The sequence below is a fragment of the Schistocerca gregaria genome, chromosome 2 (genome assembly GCF_023897955.1).
Source record: "Schistocerca gregaria isolate iqSchGreg1 chromosome 2, iqSchGreg1.2, whole genome shotgun sequence".
Taxonomy (NCBI): domain Eukaryota; kingdom Metazoa; phylum Arthropoda; class Insecta; order Orthoptera; family Acrididae; genus Schistocerca; species Schistocerca gregaria.
Genome location: NC_064921.1, coordinates 748,492,601 through 748,516,822, shown reverse-complemented (window position 1 = coordinate 748,516,822; position 24,222 = coordinate 748,492,601). Strand labels below are relative to the sequence as shown.

The following is a 24,222-nucleotide window of genomic DNA, read 5'->3' as shown; positions in this document are numbered from 1 at the left end:
ACAACGTCACGTGTGTGTTCCACCCACCAGCCAAAACGAAAGCCTGGCTGGAATCAGTCAAGGATGACATTAGGACTGTGAAAAGCTGGAATTTACAGCAAGCCCCACCAGTGTGGGAAAATATTTGTAGGCGAGATTCACTAAATAGAACAGGAAGGATGCATGGAGTACAAAAGTCACTCAGACAACGAGGAGCTGACTAGCCTACTGTAGAAGAGCACTGCATCTCCGATGGACATGGTAAGAAGCCAGCTTGCTGAAATATCTCCCCTTTTGGATGATGCCCCCCAGGTGAACACCCAAGAAACATTAAAAATCTTCCTATTTCGGGAAAATCTGAAGTCACCCACAAGTACCTCTAAGGGGAGGAAATGCGAAGCAAAATTAAGAAGCTCGACAAGCTTCAGAACAGGAAGCTACGCCTTCTGGCTTCCATTGTATTTCTGCTGAGATGCCAAGACGACCAAATCATGACATCTTTTGCAAATGTCGTTTATCATAGTACTCGGGAACATACAAATCTGAAGAATTCTTTGGAAACATAATATCAAGTGCATACTCCATGACGATGACGAAAGCTGTGTTGGGACTCGCTCAAGGAAGACTTAGGACTTCGGAAATCAGGAGTGTACCGCATCCCCTGCTGATGCAGTATAATGTATGTAGTCCAGCCTGATTGTACAGTACAGAGGAGATGCATGGAGCGTAAACGCTAAAAAGACAACAAACAACCAACAAAGACTGCTGTAGCACAGCGCTGCATCTCCCATGGACATGTCTTAAATTATGAAGGCATGAAGCTATTACAACAGTCCCACACCTTCTTGGACAGTATTCTAAAAGAGGCTGTAGACATCCGTTCGCACTACCAACTAATAAATAAAGACAGCTGTTTCAATTAAACAAGACTTGGGACCATTCCTTGAGCATGGTCGAACAATAGCACGGCAGTCTGCGTGGAAATCGCTCCCATCACATCAGCTAAAGAGGATGAGAACGAGGTGTCGCCTTGCTGAAGGAGCCCTGTATCCAATTCTGGGAGCACTGGCACAGAGGATTCTTAAAACATCCTCCCCACCCTGCAACAGGTCCAATCCCGACTACGGCCAACTAGATACTACCAGCGTGGAGGGAGAAGACAATCAGGAACGCCTGAATATTGCAAGAAGTTGGCTTGCAGACATATCACCTGCCCACTGGACGACGTCGCCTGTCTGAATACTTAAGAAACATTCATTTCTCCCTACTGCAGAAAAAACTTAAAATCAAAGAAAGTATTAAGATAACTACACATTTGTAAGCAACATATGATCTCTCTCTTCAATGAATGTACTATTTGACGTCGTTTATTTGAATATGTTTCAGTACATAATAATCACGAAAGCGCTTAATTTACTAACTAATCTGCTTTAGTCTTCAATAACTTGTACATCACTCATTGCTTGACATGGACTACAACGGTAATTTATGTGTACTAAGGGGGTCTTTTAAATGGCAGTGTTCGGTTTTTCATAGCACTATTAAAGGATTGCAGTATTCCATTTTCTGCATTGTACTGTGCTGGTGGCCAATGTACAATTTACCACTGTTGCTAGTCGTCTTACTTGGGTCCAGTATTAGGTATAATGTACAACAAATATTCCTTGCCACACTTGGAAATAGTTCGCCTGTAATGTCGTGATGACTGGCCACGTTATAAGCTCATAGAGGTCTGTACTGACAGCTTTGATAGACCGCCACACCCCCTTTGTCGAGCTGTCACACTCTGTCATCTCAAAGTCTGTGAACACAAAGAAAAAAAAGAGAAAGGAAAAAGTAACTTTTAGCGTTCTCGCTTCCCACGCCCGGGTTCCCAGGTTCGATTCCCGGCGGGGTCAGGGATTTTCTCTGCCTCGTGATGATGTCCTTAGGTTAGTTAGGTTTAAGTAGTTCTAAGTTCTAGGGGACTGATGACCACAGATGTTAAGTCCCATAGTGCTCAGAGCCATTTGAACCATTTGAACCAAAGTAACTTTGTCATGACTGATAACCACGTAGCCTTCTGCAGATTAGTGCTCACACGAACATTTACATAACGAAACGTAAAAAATATAGCTCTTTGAATTGCGAAGTTACAGGTTAGCAACAATCAGTATAGTTGGAGCAGTGTGCCCTCACCGAACTCCATCAGCATTTACAGGATCATTTCAAACTTTGGGTAAAATTTATATACAATGAGCGTTCAAGAAGTAATGCAACAGATTTTTTTCTGAAAGCAGGATGATTTTATTCAGGTTCCAATACACCATATTATTCCCCGTTCTTTTGGCTACAGAACCCTATTTTTCCAACATAATCTCCATTCAATAAGACGGTCTTACACTACCTTAATGGGAGGGCCTGTATGCCTGCATGTTACCACTCAGCTAGTCGTCGTCTGAGGCAACGTACTGCTGCATTAATAACCTTCCCATCATCCACGCACTCTTTCCCGCACAGTGCGTCCCTCATTAGGTGAAACAGATGTAAGTTGGAAGCTGTGAGATCTGGGATGTAGGGTGGATGAGGAAAAGCTATCCAGTGAACTCTATTCTTACTTGTGTAAGACCTTGCATTGTCATGTCTAAAGAGATGTTCGATTCCATTTTTGAGACGACAAACACGCTGAAGTCGCTTCTTCAGTTTCCTAAGGGTAGCACAATACATTCCAGAGTGATCATTGCACCATGTAGAGGACAGCAAACAGAATAACACCTTCAGAGTCTCAAAAACTGTCGCCAGGACTTTACCTGCTGAGGGTACAGTTTGAATTTTTTCTTCAGAGGAGAATAAGTGGCAGCACTCTGTGGATTGCCATTTTGTTCCTAGTTCGAAGTGATGAAGCCATGTTTCATCACCTGTGACGATGTTTGACAAAAAAATTGCCACTATCAGTTTCATAAGGTGCAAGCATTTCCGCACAGATGGTTCTCTGTTGTTCTTTATAGTCACTTGTTAGTCGGCAAGGGACTCAGTGGGCACACGCCTTTGAGTACCCCAACTGACGACCGCGTACGTCAGCACTACCAACAGAGATGTCCAGCTTAGTAGCGTGTGGTTTGATTGTGATCCATGAATCATCTCGAATGAGAGTGTCCACACGTTACAACACTGCAAGACTCACAGCTGTGTGGGGCTCGTCTGCTTGCGGGAGATAGAACAAGTTTGCGCGAACTTGTTGCGATGACGACAGTCGCTTCGCCCAATGACTCACTATGCCAGATCTCTGTATAAAAATATGCAATAGCCTATGAATATTTTCGATGCTCTGGTTTTACGCCAAAAGAATCTCAATAACAGCTCTCTGCTTGAAACACACCACCATTACAGACGCCGTTTTGAAGGCTATGTGTAGTGCCCCCACCCGTCGGAACTTCATTAAAACTATACTGCACGAAGCGGGAATATACATGATGTCCCACAACATTTTCCATATATTTTTCAACCGAAATAGGCCAAGAAAAAAAATGTAATGCGTTATTTATTGAACGCCCCATGTATATTGTGGAGTATCCTAATGTACTGCGTGGTACAGAAGTATCCTTCTGCTGTGTGCCTGGTCATGACGGCATATGGGGCAATGAACAGGCCGATCGGGCTGTCAAGGAGGCCTGCAGAGAGCAGGATGTGGTCCAGTGTCCTATTCCCTTGCAGTCAGTCATTGCTGCACTCCACAGGATGTGCATGGAGTTGTGGGAGGACGAATGGCTGGCGGTGACGGCCAATAAACTGCGGTTGATAAAGTCAACCACTCGGCCGTGGCGTTCCTCCTGCGGGAGGCGGTGGCCCTCACACGTCTTCGGATCAGGCACTGTCCACTCACACATAGCTTTTTATTACGGCGGGAGGATCCTCCGTTTTGTGATGCTTGTGGTGTGCACATCTTTGTCCGGCACATTTTAACAGACTGCATTTTTATACCGTGATGCATGGGCAGAAGCACAAGTTGATGAGGATCTGCCTTCTGTTTTAGCTAATGATGAGAAGTGTGTGTCTAGGGTTTTTAAGTTTTATGATGTGTCTGTACTCTGGCCTAAACTTTTAGGCTGGAGGTTAGTGTATTGCAGAGTGGCTGACTCCTCCCCTTTTTTCCTTGCGGTCAGCCAGCCACTTCCATCTGCTACATTGTTTTAGCTCCCTATAACATTTTCTTCCTGTGTTGTCCATGTTTTACTGCTGACGCTCTGCTTCATCCCGCTCTTTGGTGTGGGTGAGCACATGTTTTTCAACGATTGTTACCCATGTTTTCTGTTTCGTTTTCTATTCCTGTTCAGGGATTTTTCTTGACACCCGTCTCACCATGTTACTGAATGGGCGCTGAAGACCTTGCTGTCGTGCGCCCAAAACCCCTCTACTACTACTACTAGTACTGTTTCTTGTGGCTTCAGTGACCCAGTATCTCGTTAAGTTTCGATTCACAGAAATAAACTTCTAACAATTAGAAGCTTGCCTGTTGTGGTACTACATCCAGAACATTCGTTCAGCTCTCTAGGAGGTGCATAATTCTGCAGCACACATTAAATGCGTTTTTGCTAGTTCCTTTTTCGAGTAATGCATTATCTTCAACAACCATTCACGAATTGGTAAACTTTAGTGGGGATACAGCACAGACGTTTGTGTATTGTTTTTAAGGCAACGCACCCAACGTCCATGCAATTGGCAGTTATTTGTTACAAAATATAAGCAACTTGTAAATATGCCTTAGACATAATATTCAGTTAACATCTCGTACTACTGAAATGTTAATTTTGGCTAGCTGTTTCTTGTCTCCAAAATACTCCATTTTGTCTTCTCTACTCTTTTCATAATTTTGACCCTAAGAATCTGGGCCTAAGTGTGTAAGAGCACTGTCATATACACCCATGCAATTCACTCAGCACACTTTGCAGGTTCTAAAACGACTGGGGCAAAGGTTAAGACAGATTTCAAGTGGTGTTGCTAAGTAGATGTCCAAGCTTATCCTTCCTAGATTTTCATTAACTGATTGGAGATAGTTTCGATACTGAGTTATTAATTTGTATGAGCTTTGTGAAAATAAATATACATTAGTGAGACGCATTTTATATATTTTGTCGCCAATACCCTTTGAACGAGTGTTTACTTCCATAAATTTGTTTTTCGTTTATGTAACATGATACCACAGAGCGAGTAGTGCAGATGACATAGTGGGGATATTTCTCGTAATTCATGACTTAGTCTTTACTTTACACTTCGTTTAGAGTAACAACTGAAGTACAAAAGGCATTAAGAAATTGAATTTCAATATTTTTAACCAATATATTTTCTGTTTCAGGGTCGCAACTTTCTCCTTCACCTCCTAGTCAGCAGTGACCCTGCTGCATGGCGCAATAAAAACCAAACTCTGCGTTTAAAGGATCTATCAGTTTTGCTCTTCGTGTTATTGACTTTGGTGTTAAGGAAAAGCTTTGAGGTTGAAAGGGGTGAAATCTCTCCCAGAAGAGCAATATTGGATTGTGTGTTTGAGGAAAAGTCCAACCACTTGTCTTGTATTGCTTTACCCTTTCTTTTCCTGTTAGCACTCGTACAGATTGTAAATATTTACTCCTGTCAATAAAAGACTATTCTTTTGTTGTTTTACTTTTCTGTCAAGGTAACACACTTTTCAAACTGTTCTGCACCATTTCCATTGTTAGGTGTTATGCTGTTACTAAGATAATTTAATAAGATCGAACTTCTAATTTCATTTTGTTGTTTATGTTCTGTCGGTCATAGCTACATATCTATATTGCATAAAAATATTGTATGCAAATTGATAAGGAAGACAATAATTCGAAGCTTTTGTAAAGTATAACCCAAGCTCCTATGTAACATATAAAGCATGAGTGACATTTAAACATTTCTTAGAACTACAAACATTTCACTCTTAAGAGGGATACAAAATTTCTTTTCCCCTTCTTTTGCCATTTTTTAGAATTGGTTTTTCAAACATAAACAAAAACATCCAATGTTGAGGTGAAATGGATGTCGTCTAATCTATGAGGGATATTTTGGAAAAAATAGACAAATACTGTTGTCATATGTGCAGTAAGAGTGTGGACAGTAAGAGCAGAAAGTGCTTTTTCTGGCAATCATATATGGAGCTGCAAAGTTTGTGTAGTTTTATGGAATTTTCTGTAAGCTCAAGTGGTAACAGCTAAGCTCATTTTTATTTGTCAAATTGTGAATAAAATAGCATAATGAATCATTAAAATTGTTTATTAGACCCATTTTTTCATATATTAATGTGTGTAATCTTAGTGTAATAGTAAACTAATATTTAATTCATATGTGTTATATACCTTCTCTGACACATTCTCAGGAGAGACTGTTTTTGTCACTATGGCACAGGTATCACTACCAAGTGAAGAAAATGTTACTTGATGCTGGTGTAGGTGCTTGTTCTTTCCATATTTTTATGCAGAGAGAGATTTATTTTGGTTTGTGTAATCCAGATTCCACAGAATCCACAGATTAATCAAAGTGTAGATATCTAATGAGAATAGTTTCACTTCAAATTCTGGCCAATAAACTATGTTTCTCATTATCAGATGCCTGCATGCATTACAAGTTTTTCAAACAATACCCCTTGCTAAATAATATTTTTCTATTGTTAATCCCTTGTAGTTTCTACATTAATAAACCTGATCAACTGAGTGAATTTTCATGCAGATGACAAACAATGCACCAGCCATATAAAGCATCCAATAAGTCAGCTTAGTCTTGGAAGGGTCTACAAACTATATACATGCCTGCTGCCCAGGTATATTACTCATTGTATGCAGTCTATAACTGAATGTTCAGTCGCTCATTGTGTAATGTCGACTTATAAGATTACCACAGTTTGTGACACATAGTACTCAACGCTTAAAGGCTAACAGCTGTATTTATTAATGAAATTGTAGTGTATCTTCAGAATGATGTCATTTACTATTGACTGCAGACTGTTGTAATGGAAGAATCTCATTTTTATGTGCAAAATCTATAATGAAACAGAGAACAGTGATGGTGGTTAAGGAGAAGGCGATGGGTTGTTCTGTAAAAGAAGATGAGTCAGAGCAACTCTCCTAAATGCCTGTTGTCATTCTCAACTGACTTGATCAGAACGCTGAAAGTGTTTTGTACAGGTGTTATTAAAGAGTTCATAGACACTAATATGCCTCCATTGTCTGGTTTTCGTTACTTCATGTTTCACTGTTTCCATACAAAATAAATAGGAATGAATTATCTTGCTTGAGCTGACTCCCTCGAAATTATATCATACATACGACCAATAGACGTCGCCTGTCAGAATTTCACTCAAAGGCTCAAGCTGTCAAGAAGTGAAAGCCATTGGTGTGCCTTGCATCATCTGTCAACAGTTCATGTGCACGAATAAAATAATACTTCCACAGATATATATTATTTTAATTATAAACGTAAATGTAGCTTTAATATAACATAATAATGAAAACAAAAATGTTGCTGGAGAAGACACCTGACGAAGAAATAGATGTTCGACATGAAACAGTAGATTAGATATGGATAAAAGGAACTAAACGATGACTGAAAATTAGTCTTGGTTCATATATTGCATAATAAAGGACGCACTAGCACGGTGGTTAATATCCTGGCGTCTCATACTCCCAGTAAGAAACAACTGCCACAAGTTGTGAGATCTGTAGTTTAATCTCAATAATCGTAACAGAGCACAGAAGTACATGTTGATTTGTATCAATACTATAGGAAATAACTGTTACTATGTCAAGAATGCTGAAACATATGATGGCAACTAGCGCTACATGAAAGCATCACTTCCATTGAGCTCTCTTGTGTGAACACTGACTGCTATCTTGGCCTGGTGCACTCTTGTTTCACTGTTTGAATCAGTCTCTGTAGCATGCTCCTTGCAAAGTTCGTAGAAAAATTGCTTTGCTCAAATGTATTTAAGGGGGATAGGAGGACAAATGGCCCGACTTGGATGAGGAGGGGCACCAGAGGACATTTTAATTTCCACTGTCTATAGTTACTATTGGCTGCAGTTACTGCTACAGGTACGCTTTTCTTCATAACTAAGAGAGAATCTTTGATTAATTTTACACTGCTTATTAAACCAAACTCCTTCATGCAAAACTCTAGAATTTTCTAAATCTATTAAAAACTGTGTAAAAATTGACATAATTAACTACAAAATTTGAGTTTTTTCTGAACATGAAGTTCTAAATGTAAAAGTTCAGTCATTTTTCACAAATTAAATCAATTCTAGAGTTTCATACACTTGTCAGTGTGGTTTAGATGCTGTGCAAAATTCATCAAAGACCCTCTCTTACTTATGAAGAAAAGTGTGCCTATAGCAACAAATACAGCCAATAGTAATTGAAAAAAATTAAGAAATTTCACATGTAAAAAATACTTCCACTGCTATGAGGGCGAATCCTGAATCCTTCCTGGTCATGCTGACAATGTTTTATGAATTTATTCGTAAAAGAATGGATAGCGGAATATAAAGTGTCATGTGGTACGTCTCCTGCTCCAAGTCAGTCCGTTTAACGTACGAACCCTTTAATAACATAAGATATTAAATTATGTGACGAAAAATTTGCAGTAAAAATAACGACTCTAGCTGCACCTTAGTGCTTTTGTTATTAATCAACAGATGAGTTCTCATAATTATAGTGATAGATACTGTAAGAGGGTGTTACAAAGCCGAACATAAATTTTGGGAGTATCATGGAAGATTCTGTAAACTTTTGATAATAGTAGAACAAAACCTGGATCTGCAAACATTAATAAGATTGTATGTTCTTTGGGAAAGATAATTTTTATCTACATCCATAAATTTTAAGGAAGTGTATACGACTGACTGTAATACGCTATTTCACACTATGACAGAAACGTGAGTTAAAGAGAAACTGCTGGTAATTAAGGGCAACATCAATTAATGCAAAGTTAAAAAAATTCGAAGTATATCTTTCTAAACCTTTTAGAACTAAAGCAGGATTTGACAGGGTAATGACTCTCAACACTTTTAGTCAAATGTGTACTGCAAAAAACAAAGCAAATTTGGTGAACAGAATTAAAACTTCACAGATTAAGAGCATGTTGTGGAAATGGACTTTAGGTGTGTGCAGATGATATAGACATAAAAGGTTTTGAAACAGCAACAAAACAAATAATTCTATTAAAAGAAATAGCAGAACAAACTGCCTCGACTCAAATGGTTCAAATGGCTCTGAGCACTATGGGACTTAACATCTGAGGTCATCAGTCCTCTAGAACGTAGAACTACATAAACCTAACTAGCCTAAGGACATCACACACAGCCATGCCCGTGGCAGGATCCGAATCTGCGACCGTAGCGGTCTCACTGTTTCAGACTCAAGCGCCTAGAACCGCAATGCCACTCTGGCTGCCAAACTGGCTTGCAAATTACTTTTTTAAAAATAAAAAGGAGTAACATCAAGTGTAAAGGACAATAAAACACCAAATACAGAACAATGAAATGTATTAATAGTGGTAAATATCTAGGTGAAATGATTACAGTCAATGGACAAGATAAAGAGATGAAATCAACAGCCATAACACGGAAACAGCATCCTAAAACCACATGGAACATTTACAACAAAAATGTTTCCTTTAAATACCACAATTCATTACTTCTCTGACATAAGATTAGTGTGTCTACATATTTGTGGGAACATTTTTCTCTCGGAGGTATTTTTACTAGCATAATAGAAAAACGAAGGGGTTACTGAAGAATGGGATGCAACTTGTCGGAAGTTATCAGAGATGATGTATTGCGCAGATTTAATGCAAAGACTAATGTTTAGAAACAAAGGAACAAGAGAAAACAGATGGAAGACATGTCAGGTACGTCCACACTTCGAATATTATGTGAATTATAACGCTTCTTTGAGTTGTATTCTTCTGTCGACCTGTATTGCTCAACTGAAGAATTGGATACTAGGGCAAAAAAGAAAGAAGAAAAAAACAGAAGTAACATTAGTATGGTGTACCTCAACTTCAGTTTATCTGTATAGGTTAACTGCAGTAAGGGATAAAAATTTAAAATTGTCGACTTTTTCGCCTTCGCTAGCACTAGTATCGTATTCTCCAGTTGACCTATGTATGTCAATTGAAGTACTGGATACAAATTTTACAGGTGATAATTTTTTCGCCTCCGCCATTACTAGTATCTCATTCTTCAGTTCATAATGGCACTAACGAAGGCGAAAAGACTGACGTATGTAAAATTTGTTTCCCATTCTTCACTTGATGCATATGGGTTAACTGAAGAATAGGGTACTAACACTAGTCAAGACGAAAAAATAACGTTGTAGCGAGTGGTGTAATTGTACATGTGTTGTACAGGTTCAACAAGATTGCAATAAAATTAGTTACTTATTATAAACATGACATAAGGTTTTACTTAATCACTGCTTTTCCTGGCTAACAAACATTAGTTTGTTAAAGAAATCTGTACCTGAGAACGTGTAGCAATGTTGTCTGTCAAGCAGTGTAAATGTAACTAAGTACATTCACAAAATTCATCATTTATAACCAACAAACAAGCTAAATATGTGAAAATAATCTGAACTAAACAAGATTAATCTGCTGTTATTTAAAAGACTGTTTGCTAGTTGCAGATCGTTTAGCAAAATTAACACTTTTAAGCAAAATGAACAGTTATGTCACACAATACCACATGTACACAACAATTATGTATTTCCTGTCAAAATATTTCATAAAAGTTGTTAAGAATGTACCAGGCTTCATTCATCAGAAGATAGAATTTATGCCACGTAAGATATTGTTTGCACTCATAGAAGTTCGATGAATTAACGGTCTAATTGGAATTTATTACCTCAGAGTGGCTCCTTGGCCACTAGTAAACAATAATTATTGCGATTATAAACAACATCAATGAAGTCTATATAGAAAATCAGTTTAAAACGTCCGCTGCAATATTTATTAAGATGGTGGCTAGCATAAGACAATCACTTATTGATTCTGCTTCAGGATGTTTTACTCGTAATAAATAATATGTATTACAACTTCTCTCACCTTCACTATATGCATTAACATTCGAAAATATTTCTCAGTGTTAGAAGACACGTTAATATTCACAATTTACCAATAAAATGCACTGTAGATCAGTAGCGCTAATGGATGCACTCTTTGGTAGCTGAGCAGAAAACTTACAAAATCATAGACAACAAAAGATTAAGATTTTCATTATCTTTTTATATGGTTGTTGCTTGAGATACAACTTTTTACAGAATATTAAATTATCTCCTTAACAATAATTATTTATAATTTTATTAACGATGAAGTCCTTTTTATTAGTATTACGAGAATATGACAAAGTTCAGTCACATTCTACATACAATGCTGTCATGAATATTATTTTCGATAAAATATAGGCACAGATATTGCAATGCACATGAATTGGCATCCTGTGCCTCAGGTGTACTACGCGAAAGCGAAAAAAAAACGACATTCATAAAATTTGTATCCGGTACTACAGTTGACCTATGTAGGTCAACTGAAGAACTGGATACTAGTGTTAGCGAAGGCGAAAAACTTGACGTACATAAAATTTGTATTTTGTACTTCAGTTGACCTATGTACGTCAAGTGAAGAATAGGATTCTAGTGCTAGCGACGGCGAAAAAAGTTTTGTATCCTGTACTTCAGTTGATCTATATAGGTCAGCTTGAGAACAGGATACTACCTTTGTAGTTCAACTGAAGTGCAGTATCCCAATGTTACATATGTCGCTTTTTTCGCCTTCACTAACACTAGTATCCTATTATTCAGCTGATCTGTATCGGTTAACTGAAGTGTGGGATACATATTTTTCGTACGTCGCTCTCTTCTTCATCGATGGTACTTGTATGGACTGAAGAATATCGTAGTACAACTAGTTCTAGCGAAGGCGAAAGAAAGGGATAACTAAATTAGTATTCCTTGCTGCAGTTGGCAGACCCTGCTTCAAGTCTTCCATATTCATAGGAATAGATAAATCCATACCTACAAACGAAAATCAAAAAGTAAAAATAGTCCAGAATAAAAGCAGTTCTTCGAAAATATTTCAAACACTCTAGGAGTGAAAATAAGAAAAGAATGAATTGGAATGAACAAATGATTTAAATTAATACAAGCGACAAAATTCATACACAATGTTTAGCCCTGTATTTTAAAAACACATTCATTTAATTCAATTTACAATGACGACGCCTCGCCACAGAAGATGACAGATTTATTATGTATGGTTCGAAAATAAAGACTTAATATTTTGAATAAACTATGATGTCATTGGTCAAAACCAACAGGTTGTGTCCCATTCTTCAGTTGACCCAAAACGAAGGTAGGAATATCTGGCACAATATACTGACTCCAAATTATAAGAAAATGGGATCTGCATATAAAAGTGAAGATATATAAAGTAGTAAAGCTATGGAATCAACGAGCAAGTATAGAGCGTGGTTATATCACTACATAAGAAAGAAAGCTTCCAAGTCGACAAAGTACCTGAACGTCTTTATCTCAGACCCAAAAACAAGAATACTGTGGTATATGAGCATCAAAAAAATCTAGAGGACATTGGTATACAATTGAAAGATGTGAATAGCTGAGATATCTTCACGAAAGTTTAGGTGAGAAATGAACAACTAACGCCAAATGATCAGATGAGCATCTTACTACATATTTTGCATTGATGAAAGTCTTCTGGCTAAAACCAGAATAGAGAAACTGAGAGCAACAATTGTTTTAAATTATTACAGTCCTTGGATGGCGAATGTAATAGTTGTAACACTCTGATATTTTTTATTACTTCACAAACAACAGTTCACAAGAACGGCTAGAAATATAATTTTATACACAAAATTTATTACTCCAGTTACATCAATATTAATAAATTTAGCTTAGATATTGAAGAGATTGAAAAATATATAATGAGAAAATGAAGTATTAAGAACAATAATGGAGTGGGACATTTAATCATGATCAGCAATTGGAACTCTATTGTAGGAAACAGAAGAGAAGGAAATGTACTAGGAGAACATGAATGGGGGAAAGTAACAAATGGGAAAGCCACTTGGTAGAATTCTGCAAATGTACATTTAAATTATTACAAACACTTGGCATAAAAATCATGAAAGAAGATTCTATGTTTGTAAGATACCTGGAGAGAATGGAAAGATTCACACAGATTATTCAGAATGGTAGGGCAGAGATTTCGAAGCCAGATCTTATATTACAAAATATTTTCAGGAGCATATGTTGACTGTGGTCATGATTTGTTGGTTATGAACTGCAGATAAAGACCAAAGGTATTACATATAGAAAGGCAGAAAAGTAAGGAGATGTGACCTCTGTAAGTGCAAAGAACCAGAGGTTATCGAGAGATTCAAAGAGAACATAAGACAACTAAACTAAACTCTACCCAAACAGGGCCAAAGATACCGACCAGCCGCTGTGTCATCCTTAGCCCACAGGGGTCACTGGATGCAGATACGAAGTGGCATGTGGTCAGTACACCGCTCTTCCAGCCATATGTCAGTTTACGAGACCAGAGCCGCTACGTCTCAATCGAGTAGCTCCTCAGTTTGCCCTCACAAGCGCTGAGTGCACCCTGCTTGCGAACAGCGCTCGGCAGACCGATGGTCACCCATCCAAGCCCGACAGCCCTTAAGTTTGGTGATCTGACGGAAACCGGTGTTACCACTGCGGCATGGCTTTTGGCAGCATAAATCAACAATTGACTGAAATAGGAGAAAGGATTATAACAGATGATGACTGGGTAGCTTTGAGAGATGAAACAGTGAAGGCAGCAAAGTAATAATTAGGTAAAAAAAGGAAGTAGCGATAGAAGTTCTTGGAACAACACATGACTTATACAATGTAACTGGAGAAAGGAAAAAATACTTGGGTTCCGGGCTAGACGATATAATGCTATAATCTAGTTTTAAATACATATATGAGATGTTTAAAATTAAGAACATGTGTTATACTCAATTTTAAAAACCTAGTCTGCCAGATGAGATCATGCTGCTGCAGAACAATAAAGATTTTATCTGCTTTAGGGTGTTTATACATGAAACTACAATTTATAAATGCTTTGGAGCACAACTTAAAAACGATATTAGATAAATACATCTTCAGAGAAAGACATGGTTTCATTTAACTGCCAGTCATAATAATATCATGGAACCAATTGTGGAAGATTGTAAAACGCTGGTATTTCCTGAAGCGAGCGGAGTTTGGTGTTCTACTTTTGAATATGATTTAAAAAATGAAGTGATAGAAAGTAATGTTTCTGAATAACAATATCCGTGTGAGAACTGTTCCTAGTTGTTTATTATTTTATTAGTGTAAGTTAATTAATTTTTATAAACTATTACAAGTATGGTATACAGACAGAGACAAGCAGCAAGAATAGTAGCGATAAATTTCAAAGACTGTAAGAACCAGACAACTGCAATGACACCTGTTGCCTTAGAGTGGAAACAGCTCATCCGGGAGATCGTGTTTCCATTAAATATACTTGATAGGGTTACCAAAATTACGATAAAGAGAATGCAAAGCAGGATTGAACACCAATACACCCAGAGATACAGTGCTTGTAAATTGTGTTCCTAGTCACCATTCCCAGAAGTGTAATTTTTATGAATTTTTAATCCAGAACAAATATTATAATTGACAATCTAAATGTTTTGAGAAGTTTTGTTACCACTTAACATCAATGGCAGTCATTTTAGTAAAGATGCAAATAAGTCGAAAATACAGGTCTGTATTCTTGCCTTCTCTTGACTACTTAATATTCTCTGTTGTCACATCATCATCGATTCCATACTATAAATGCTATCTCATTTTCCTTACGAACAAGTTCACTAGTCTGAGTAATAATCATTACAACAATTGGCACAATTGGCGGGTAACATCTACAAAGGACATTAAATAAGGCCTATGTGTGGATAGGGTGGCTGATGTAGATCTGTAATCAGAAGGGCTGGGCTCAAATACAAGTGTGATCATCCGTAATTACATATCACCTCCCAACAGTAATTTCGTTTTATTTAGATATGCTATAAACGTTATAACTAAATTAAAAAGCAAATCAAGAATTTCTTTTGAAGGAGCTGTTAATGAAATGATCAAGGATATTAATAAATTTTAGGAAAACGACATTCTGTTTAAGGAGGTAGGTGGTGACTAACAGTCACTTCTTCATGATAGAATCACAAACGGTTTGGTCTCATAGTGGCCGTCTTTGGATGCTGCAATAGAAGAGAAAGCTTATGTTAAATCCTAAAACAAGTGAAAATATTTTCATTCGGCCCATCTATGCTTTAAGTAAAGTGCTATTAGAATAGCTGCAGATCATATTTATGGGAGGCATTTGGTCGAAGAAATTTTTATGTGTTGTCAAACACATTACTAAAAAAATCTGGGAATGTACAGATACAATTAAGTGTACTTTTCTATTCCTGATCTTTACGCTAGATGCATGCATCCTCTATAAGACAATCTTTACTCCTGTGAACCATAAAATATGACAAAAATACAATAATATTTCATTTATCCAGATGCATCAAAAGACTGAAAGCCCCTTGTGCAACATGCCGTTTCGTTTTCTTCTTTACACTCTCCTAATCATTTTCCTACCTTGCCACCCTTTTTTGAAATCTTCACGAGAATACGTTCTTCATCCATTTTGTTGCCTCACTACGACACTGATATCATAATAATTATTAACGTTAACAGGATGGAATATTATTCGGGTGGATCCACACCATTCGTGCACAGCACACTTGCACTTGTTAGATTCGTTTGTCAGTGGACTCGCCTGGCTAGTCTAACTTGCGCTTGTGCTGCTTCTACCTCCATCCACACACACACTACCCTTTGCCCTAGCTGCTTGCCAAGCATTGGCTCATGAGGATCCGCCTCGTACTCGCAGCCGTAACCAGCGCCAGCTTCCTAACTTAAAAATCGACGAAGTGGTTATCACAAGTGCCAGCTTCCTGGTGATGCGCTTGTTAGCTCAGGATCAAGATAGAAGAAGATACAACAAAGACCCCAAAAAACGCAGGTGGTTGACGACTGCAGTATTCAGAAGCAGAAAAATATATAGTGGGAGTGATTTGATGGATGACTTGGGTGTTGAAGACATACATTTCAAGACATTTTGCCATACATCCGCATCTGATTTTGAATATTTGATAAATCTGGTTGGACCTAAAATGGCAAAGGCTGACAGCAAATTTCGAAAAGTTGTACCAGTGACTGAGTGGTTGGCACTTATGCTCAGATACCTAACAACTGGTGATTCGTACTTCGGTCTCAGTTTTTTGTTTGGAGTCTCCAAGAAAGCGATATCTTACATTATTCCTGAGGTATGTGCATTTCTTAGTGGCAGGTTGAAGGAGTTTGTAAAGGTAAGTTAAAAAATTATATAAATTTTGTTATTAAAACACTTCTATTTATCAGTTAACAAGCAAATAATAATAATAATAATCTAATTTTATATTTAAAAAATGAATATAAAATTGAACACAAAGATTATTTTTTTAAATTAGGTATTACAAATCAAGCAAATCCTGAAAATATGGAGAGCCTTCTTTGGTATTGTGAGAAGCAGTGTTGGATGCTGGTTTGGATCTCCCTATGGGCACGGTGAGTTGAAAGAATGGATAAATGAGACAACTTGCTATGGTCGCTGTTGGTTGAACTTGGTATAGAATGTTCTAAATAGCTGTATTCTGCTGTGAAAATTGTGTCGGAAAATTCATTTTTAACAAAAGCACGTGTTTTTTTGTCCATGGATCGTAGAATGTTGGCTACCTACCTTCCAACTTTTGGGGGTTTAGTGTGGATGGTACTTTGTTCGCTTGCTTTGTTTGATGACCTACTTCTCGATTACTGATTTCTTCACGAGTGCTCGCTGCACCTTAGTTCATATCCATGTTCACAAGCTTCTGATCTTCCAAATCCTTCTTAAATCCCTTCTAAAACAAAGCGATGAACAATAGATTAACATAAACAATAACAAAGCAAGGAAATTAAAAAAAGAAAACAATGATTATAGGAATGGGGGAAAAATACGATAACAAACGTAAGGAATTGGGAGCAATGTAAAGTTTATAAGTAAAACATAAAACATGCTTTTAATTATTATGTACCTATTACTACACATTATTATTGCTTTTAAATACTGTTAAAGTTCATTATTATTAGAATATCTATTATTATTAATACCATTGATAATTATTAATAGAGTGAAACCTCCTTATAACGTTCCTACATATAATGTTTTCTTCTATGTTACATCCTTTTTTTCGGTCCCGACTAAAAGCCCATATAAACAATGTTACATTTACCTCTTTACTGCGTTTCCCCTATATTACAATTTCATCCATGTAACGCTCTTATTTTTGGAACCTTGGTCAATTATTTACCTCTTTATAACGTGTAAGTGACTGGATGTAGACACGTCTTTTCCGTTCTGTGGATTCACATTTTGCACCGGCTCGGAAAGCCCGCACTCAGCGTGTTTCATATGTCAGCGGTAGAATCCGGTCATGTGATGTGTGACGCACATTCTGCTTGCGATCGTTTTGGCGCCATGTCAGTCGATGCTTTGTATTCGTAGCGTGTTGTGTGAGCTGAGCAGCAAACAGTTCGTGTGTCTAGTGAGAGTGTGTCTTCGATATAACTATAGCCGGGAAGCTAGCAGAGCTCACAACTGAAGCTGAATATTTTACAGGCAATGAATTTAGTTATGTATCTGTGGAGGGGAGTCAGTGCTGAAACTATTAAAAACTGTTTCACAAAAGCGGTATTATGTGAGAATGAGATGGCAGCTCCTGTGGAAGATGTTGCAAGTGATTTGCAAGAGTTTCAGGAATTAATAGGCAGTGATTCTGTCACTTTTGTGGACTTTGTGGCTGTGGATGATAGCGTGGTAACCACAGGATTACAAAGTATTGAGGAGCTGAATGCAGAGAGAAGCTTGGAGAATAGTAGTGGTAGTGAAAGTGACAGTGACAGTTACAAGGAAGCTAATACTAAGGCAGCTGATAAAAACACTCAGGAGATATATGATGGCCCACAGACTTGAGGACAGAACAGTAGTTTAACTTGATCATTTGGAGCAATATAAAACAAACATGCTTGCTTCAGTATTTTAAAAAATCGTAGGTATGTGATTTTCAGATTGCATAGGTTCCTAGAGTTTTGTGCAAACTTTAGTTCCGTTTCATAATTTAATTATTAAAATAATTTTTTGTAACTAATTCTTTTTTAATCTGTACCATTTACTGTTCATTTATGTAATATGTTCAGTATGTCATAAACAAAATTTGGCTCATATTCTATAATTGGGTCAACTGAAGAATGGGATACCACCTGTCAGCATTGGACAATGAAGTCATATCTTAAGAATCTGTTATAACTTTTTACAGTGCCAACTGATCCATTTACTTTCACCCATCCACCTACCGGGCCCCATGTTTTAATTACAAAAAGCTAATCATTTGATACATTGATGATTTACAATGAATATCATATTACAGTGTTGTGAAAATTTAAAATGTTATCTATGGCATCATTTGTCAAAACTGATTAGTGGTATCCCGATCTTCAGTAATGCCCTATAATTATTATTTGGAAGCCTTTCTCTTTATAGTGTTTTCCTTTATATAGTGTTCAGAATTTGCGGTTCCTTGAAAAACGTTATGTAGAGGTTCCACTGTATTATTAGGAATTATTGGTTTCTACTTTTTTTTGCAGATACCTCATAAATAATAACAGTGGTTGCTTACAGCACAGAAATCTGAGAAAAAATGTAACTTTCCTCATTATCTTTGGGCATTCAATGGCACACATTGCGCAGTCCAAGTCCTGCTAATTCTGGGAGCGATTTTTGGGACTGTAAGACTTTTCTCAATGTTGTACCTTTTGGTCTAGTGGATTCTGACTATTGTTTCTTGTATGCTGATGTGCTGTCAATGTCGAATTTCAGACAGTGGTGTTTGTCGGAATACATCTTTTTATTAACAATATGATGAACAGTACCCTCTTTTTCTCGGACGACCATTACCCTCCCAGGAAGACAGAAAAAAGTATCCTATGTTACTGTCGCAGACGACCCGTTTCCCCTCGGCAGTGACATCGAGAAGCTGTATTGTGGACAACCTCGGAGGTCAATGAAAAGAATTTTGAACTACAGACTTTCAAGAGCACAGAAGATTGTGGAAAATACGGTCGCAATACTTTCTTCCGTGTTCCAAGCCGACAAACTGCAGGAATGGATACGTCATTGAAAATGGAGGATAAAAGATCCTATGAACATGTGTGCGGAAATGCATCGTTGCCACAGTAGATGGAACGGAAGAATGAAAGTTCATCTGACCGTGTGCTGTGTGTTCCTTGTGTGTTGCAGACCGTGTGATTGAAGCAGCGTACTGTAAGCAGCAGAATTGTCCAGTATTCAAGTTGGGAGCAAGCAGAGATAGGGTTTGTTTATGGCCAGGAGCTATACCAAAACAAGTAGCCTCACTGACACCAACCACACCACACAACATTTGAAGTCATTTTTGTGCGTTTGTGCGATCACGGGGTTTTGGACAGACAAATGTGCAGGGAGGCGGCGAACTGTGCGTGCACCAGATTTGGAGGACTGGGTTCTGCCTGTCGGTCGTTTCGACGTGCTTTCCCGTACACAAACACCACCGTGGCATGTTCCCGGCATGAATACTGGACCATTCTGCTGATTAAGCTGTCGGTACACGAACCGTGCATCCGAGCGTTGAGCGCAAACGTGCCGAGTTTCTGATGTCATAGCTTGGAACAGCACGTTGGGAAGTCTTTCCATACGTAAAGAGCAATATCTAGAGTGTCAGATATTCTGAACGTGCGGTTGAACGATGACCAGTAAGATGGCTGAACCCCATGCACGCAATCTTCCTTCGGTGCAGAGTTTTAAGGCACATATTGGCTTTCAGTTGGAGCTCGTATGTATATATGCCGTTTCTGAGCACCAGAAGACTGAGCAGTTCTCAAAAACCCTCCGTTAATTGTATGATTCGTTCTAATAAAATGACAAGAAATGTCATATTCGTGGTGAAAGGATTATTGTAACTTACGTATTATAAGAGTAGGCGGTTTGAAATCAATAGCATGTTGAGGATCCATTAAAAAGGCATTGTTCTTGGTACAATATGTTAGAATTAAATTTCAGTTACTAATACAGCTACAATTCAAGCTTTCAGGACATGGCAACAAGCTAGATATGGTCTCCCAACTCTCGTGGTTGCAGCAGCGTAAAGAGTAGCGTCACAGCTCCAGAGGGAAATTTTAAATGTTAGTGTATTGCATCCCACTACACCCACAAATTTTTCTTATAACCTTTAATTTTTAATAGGATGTGATACTTTCATATTACTTTAATATAAGCATATACTGTAATGTTCGATGTTATAGAAATATAAGGGCGCTTTTTGAGGAGTTAGTTTGATCGATTGGCTTAATATATAGGGCGCTTTGCACTGCTTGCAGTAAGATATTTTGCCCTTTTTTCTTTTAATGTTTGTTAATTCACTTGTAGAGATTCTGCTACTGAATAGCAACAATGATCAAGCAAGAATGGCCTTAGGGTTTAACTAAAAAGTGAGAACGATGACATAATTTTTATCTTATGTGGAGAACCATTGTAAATTTGTATCGCACTATTTGTAATGGAACTTTTATAAGCAGATGTCCTTTCTGACTTGACATGGTACTTTCTTTTTAGCCTTATAATATTGTAATGGATAGCGAAGTGTTCATTTAGGTATACTACAGACAGAACAACCTAACTTGCATACGGGCAAGGGAAAAACGTACGTTTTAATAGAGCTAATATGGAAATTTACCGCCGTCCATTTCATAAAATAATGTGATTTACGAGTCAGATATAGCCGACAACTGCCGCTGGAGCGCGTTTTTATGGCGTATACGACGTTGGGGCCCACGCACCGTGTGTACAGGTCGCACCATTTCTGAGCGTTCAGCAACACGTTGAACTTGGCACGCTAGACGTCGACGTTCACAGCACGGTCCGTGTGGCGACGTCTTCACAGTACCCTGTGCCAGTCACACAGCTTGCAACGCATAAGTAATGCAGCGAACGTGGTAACAGGAACTTTCATTCGCCAGCGCCATCAACCGTGGCAACTATACATTTCCGAACATGTTTATATGATCATTTTTTCCTCCATCTCTACTACAGCGTGAGAAAGCCCAATGCGTTATTATGACTTGTGTATTCCTTCATAATATCTTGCGAAAAAGTGCTGCTTCCAGACAAATTTAAACTCCAGTAGGAACAGTGTATCATGGGGAAAAAGGACACTTAAAGTCAGGAACTTAGAGAAATGAGACATCTCCAGCGGTACCTCGCTACTAGTACCGCCATTCGATTTGTGTTTTCGTGCACTAATCGAAGCGTTAGGATTGCAGGTGCCAGCCAGCCAGCCAGACAGCCAGCCAGCCAGCCAGCCAGCCAGCCAGCCAGCAGCGGTCCAGCCAGCAGCCAGCAGCCGTCCAGCCAGCAGCAGTCCCAGCCAGCAGCAGTCCCAGACAGCAGCGGTCCCAGCCAGCTCCGGTCCAGCCAGCACCGGTTCAGCCAGCAGCCATCAGCAGTCCTGCCAGCAGCCAGCAGCGGTCCCAAACAGCAGCGGTCCCATCCAGCTGCGGTCCGGCCAGCAGCCAGCAGCGGTCCCAGCCAGCAGCTGTCCAGCCAGCACCGGTTCAGCCAACAGCCAGCAGCAGTCCAACCAGCAGCTGTCCCAGCCAGCAGCGGTCCCAGCCAGCAGTGGTTCAGCCAACAGCAGTCCTGCCAGCAGCCAGCAGTGGTCCCAGCCAAAAGTGGTCCCAGCCAGCAGCGGTTCAGCCAGCAGCAGTCCTGCCAGCAGCCAGCAGCGATCCCAACCAGCAGCGGTCCCAGCCGACTGTGGTCCGGCCAGGGGCCAGGAGCAGTCCAGCTAGTAGCGGTCCCAGCCAGCAGCGGTCCCAGCCAGCAGCGGTCCCAGGCAGCTGCGGTCCAGCCAGAAGCGGTTCAGCCAGCAGCCAGCAGCGGTCCAGCCAGCAGCGGTTCAGCCAGCAGCCAGCAGCGGTCCTTCAAGCAGCGGTCCCAGCCAGCTGCGGTCCAGCCAGCACCGGTTCAGCCAGCAGCCAGCAGCGGTTCAGCCAGCAGCCAGCAGCGGTCCTGCCAGCAGCCAGTAGCGGTCCCAGCCAGCTGCGGTCCCAGCCAGCAGCGGTTCAGCCAGCAGCAGTCCTGCCAGCAGCCAGCAGCGATCCCAACCAGCAGCGGTCCCAGCCAGCTGCGGTCTGGCCAGCGGCCAGGAGCAGTCCATCTAGCAGCGGTCCCAGCCAGCAGCAGTCCCAGCCAGCAGCGGTCCCAGGCAGCTGCAGTCCAGCCAGAAGCGGTTCAGCCAGCAGCCAGCAGCGGTCCTGCCAGCAGCGGTCCCAGCCAGCAACAGTCCCAGCCAGCAGTGGGCCAGTCAACAGCCAGCAGCAGTCCAACCAGCAGTGGTCCCAACCAGCAGCGGTCCCAGCCAGCAGCCAGCAGCACCAGCAGCAGCAGCAGCAGCAGCAGCAGCAGCAGCAGTGTCCCCACCGGCCAGCCATCTGGGTCGCCCCCCCCGCCAGCAGCTGCAGAATAGGTTTTCAGCCCCAGTCTTCTTTGTCGCCTCTCCATCCTTTTACTTCTGTTTTTTGTCTGTTTGCCTGTCCCTTGTTTGCCACTGTCCTTTTGTCCTGTCCTGTGTCTTTCTCCTTGTCACAATGTCGACACCCACCACCACTACTACAGCCACCACCACTGCCATCATCTGCACTCGCCACCACCACCACTATCACGTGGTGTGCCCAATCACTTCCCCATCAGTCCATCCCCCCATTCCTCACTCTCCCACTCTCCCTCACTTTTTGTCGCCCCATCCCCGGCTTCTCCGTCTCGCACTTCCTCTGATCCCTCCCCTCCACTCCCTCCCTCTGCTCCTTCCGTTTGCGTGGACCCCGCCAGGGTGGTGGCCCGTAGAACCATGGCCCACACTCCACTTTCACCTTTGCCCTCTTCGTCATCTACATCTTCGCCATCGCCATCGCCATTGCCTTCGCCCTCACCATCTCGGGCGCCGACTCCAGCACTGGGACCTAGAAACTCCACGCCACCTTCCAGTTGCTCCCGACCCCACACCTCCTCCGCCGCTGTCAAACGCCCCTGTGGCACCCCTTTCTCCTGTGCACCTAAAAAGTTTCCGCCTCGTCCCCCTACCCCTGCCCGGGATGCCATAGATGTCTCCCCACCTGTCCCTGAACCCTCGTCATCCTCCTCCCCCTCCTCCTGCCGCTACCTCCTCTCCCTTCCTGATCCCTCCCTTCTTGAGACCCGGAACCTCACCATCTTCATTCACCAGCATTTTCCTGGTGCTCCCATCTCCCCCCTCACTCCTCGCCATGACTCAGTCCTCAACTCCTCCACCAGCCCTATCCTTCACACAGATATCCTTTCCTGCATCCCTGTCACCCACTTTGGCCCTAATGCATCCCCCACCCCTGCCCCTTCCCCAACTCCCTCCCGCCAACCCCAACCCCTTTGTCGCCCGCTGACACTCGCCGCCGTGATCACTTGGCTTAGTCCGACGATCACGGAGGAAGAGGTGTTGGCGGAGCTCGAAGTGCATCCCCATCTGGAAGTGTGTGCAGTTCGCCACATTCACAACTCTGCTGGCCCCACCCGCCTTATGCGGGTCTTTTCCGAACACGCCCTCTCCATAGACCGTCTCCTGAAGGATGGTGCCCTCCGCTTTAACCAACATTACAAAGTTGACCCCTCCCGTTCCCCTCCTCAATCCCTCTGCTGCCAGAGGTGCTTGCGGTATAATGCACACCAAACATCTGAGTGCCGCGAGGCCCCCACCTGCCCGCACTTCTTACGGCAGTGCACAACCTCCAGTCCCCTCCCTCCTGTAAACCTGTAACCTCCCTCATCCTACGTACTCCCAGAAATGTAAGGCCCAACCCCCTCCTACCACTCCTGAACTCACCGTCCCTGTCCGCCCTCTGGACGCTCCCACCCCTCCTGGCTATTCCCTTCGCCCCCCTACCACTGAAGACATCATCAGATTCCTTACCATCGTCCTCCAAAATGCTCACCCTTTCCAGCGCCCCCATACAC

General features: G+C 40.8%; 1 protein-coding gene across 5 annotated transcripts in view; it reads left to right on the top strand.

Moving 5' to 3' along the window:
• The window catches only part of LOC126334928 (WAS/WASL-interacting protein family member 3-like), a 258,741-nt gene extending 252,496 nt beyond the window's left edge, over positions 1-6,245 (top strand). Inside the window, exon 5 of one of the 5 annotated variants that reach the window (XM_049997659.1) lies at positions 5,312-6,245. In XM_049997659.1, coding sequence (XP_049853616.1) covers positions 5,312-5,349 — 38 coding nt within the window. In that variant the 3' untranslated portion in view covers positions 5,350-6,245. The remainder of the gene's footprint in view (positions 1-5,311) is intronic. The other 4 variants (XM_049997658.1, XM_049997661.1, XM_049997657.1 and 1 more) reach the window with 4 other exon arrangements.
• The last annotated feature ends 17,977 nt before the right edge of the window (positions 6,246-24,222 follow it).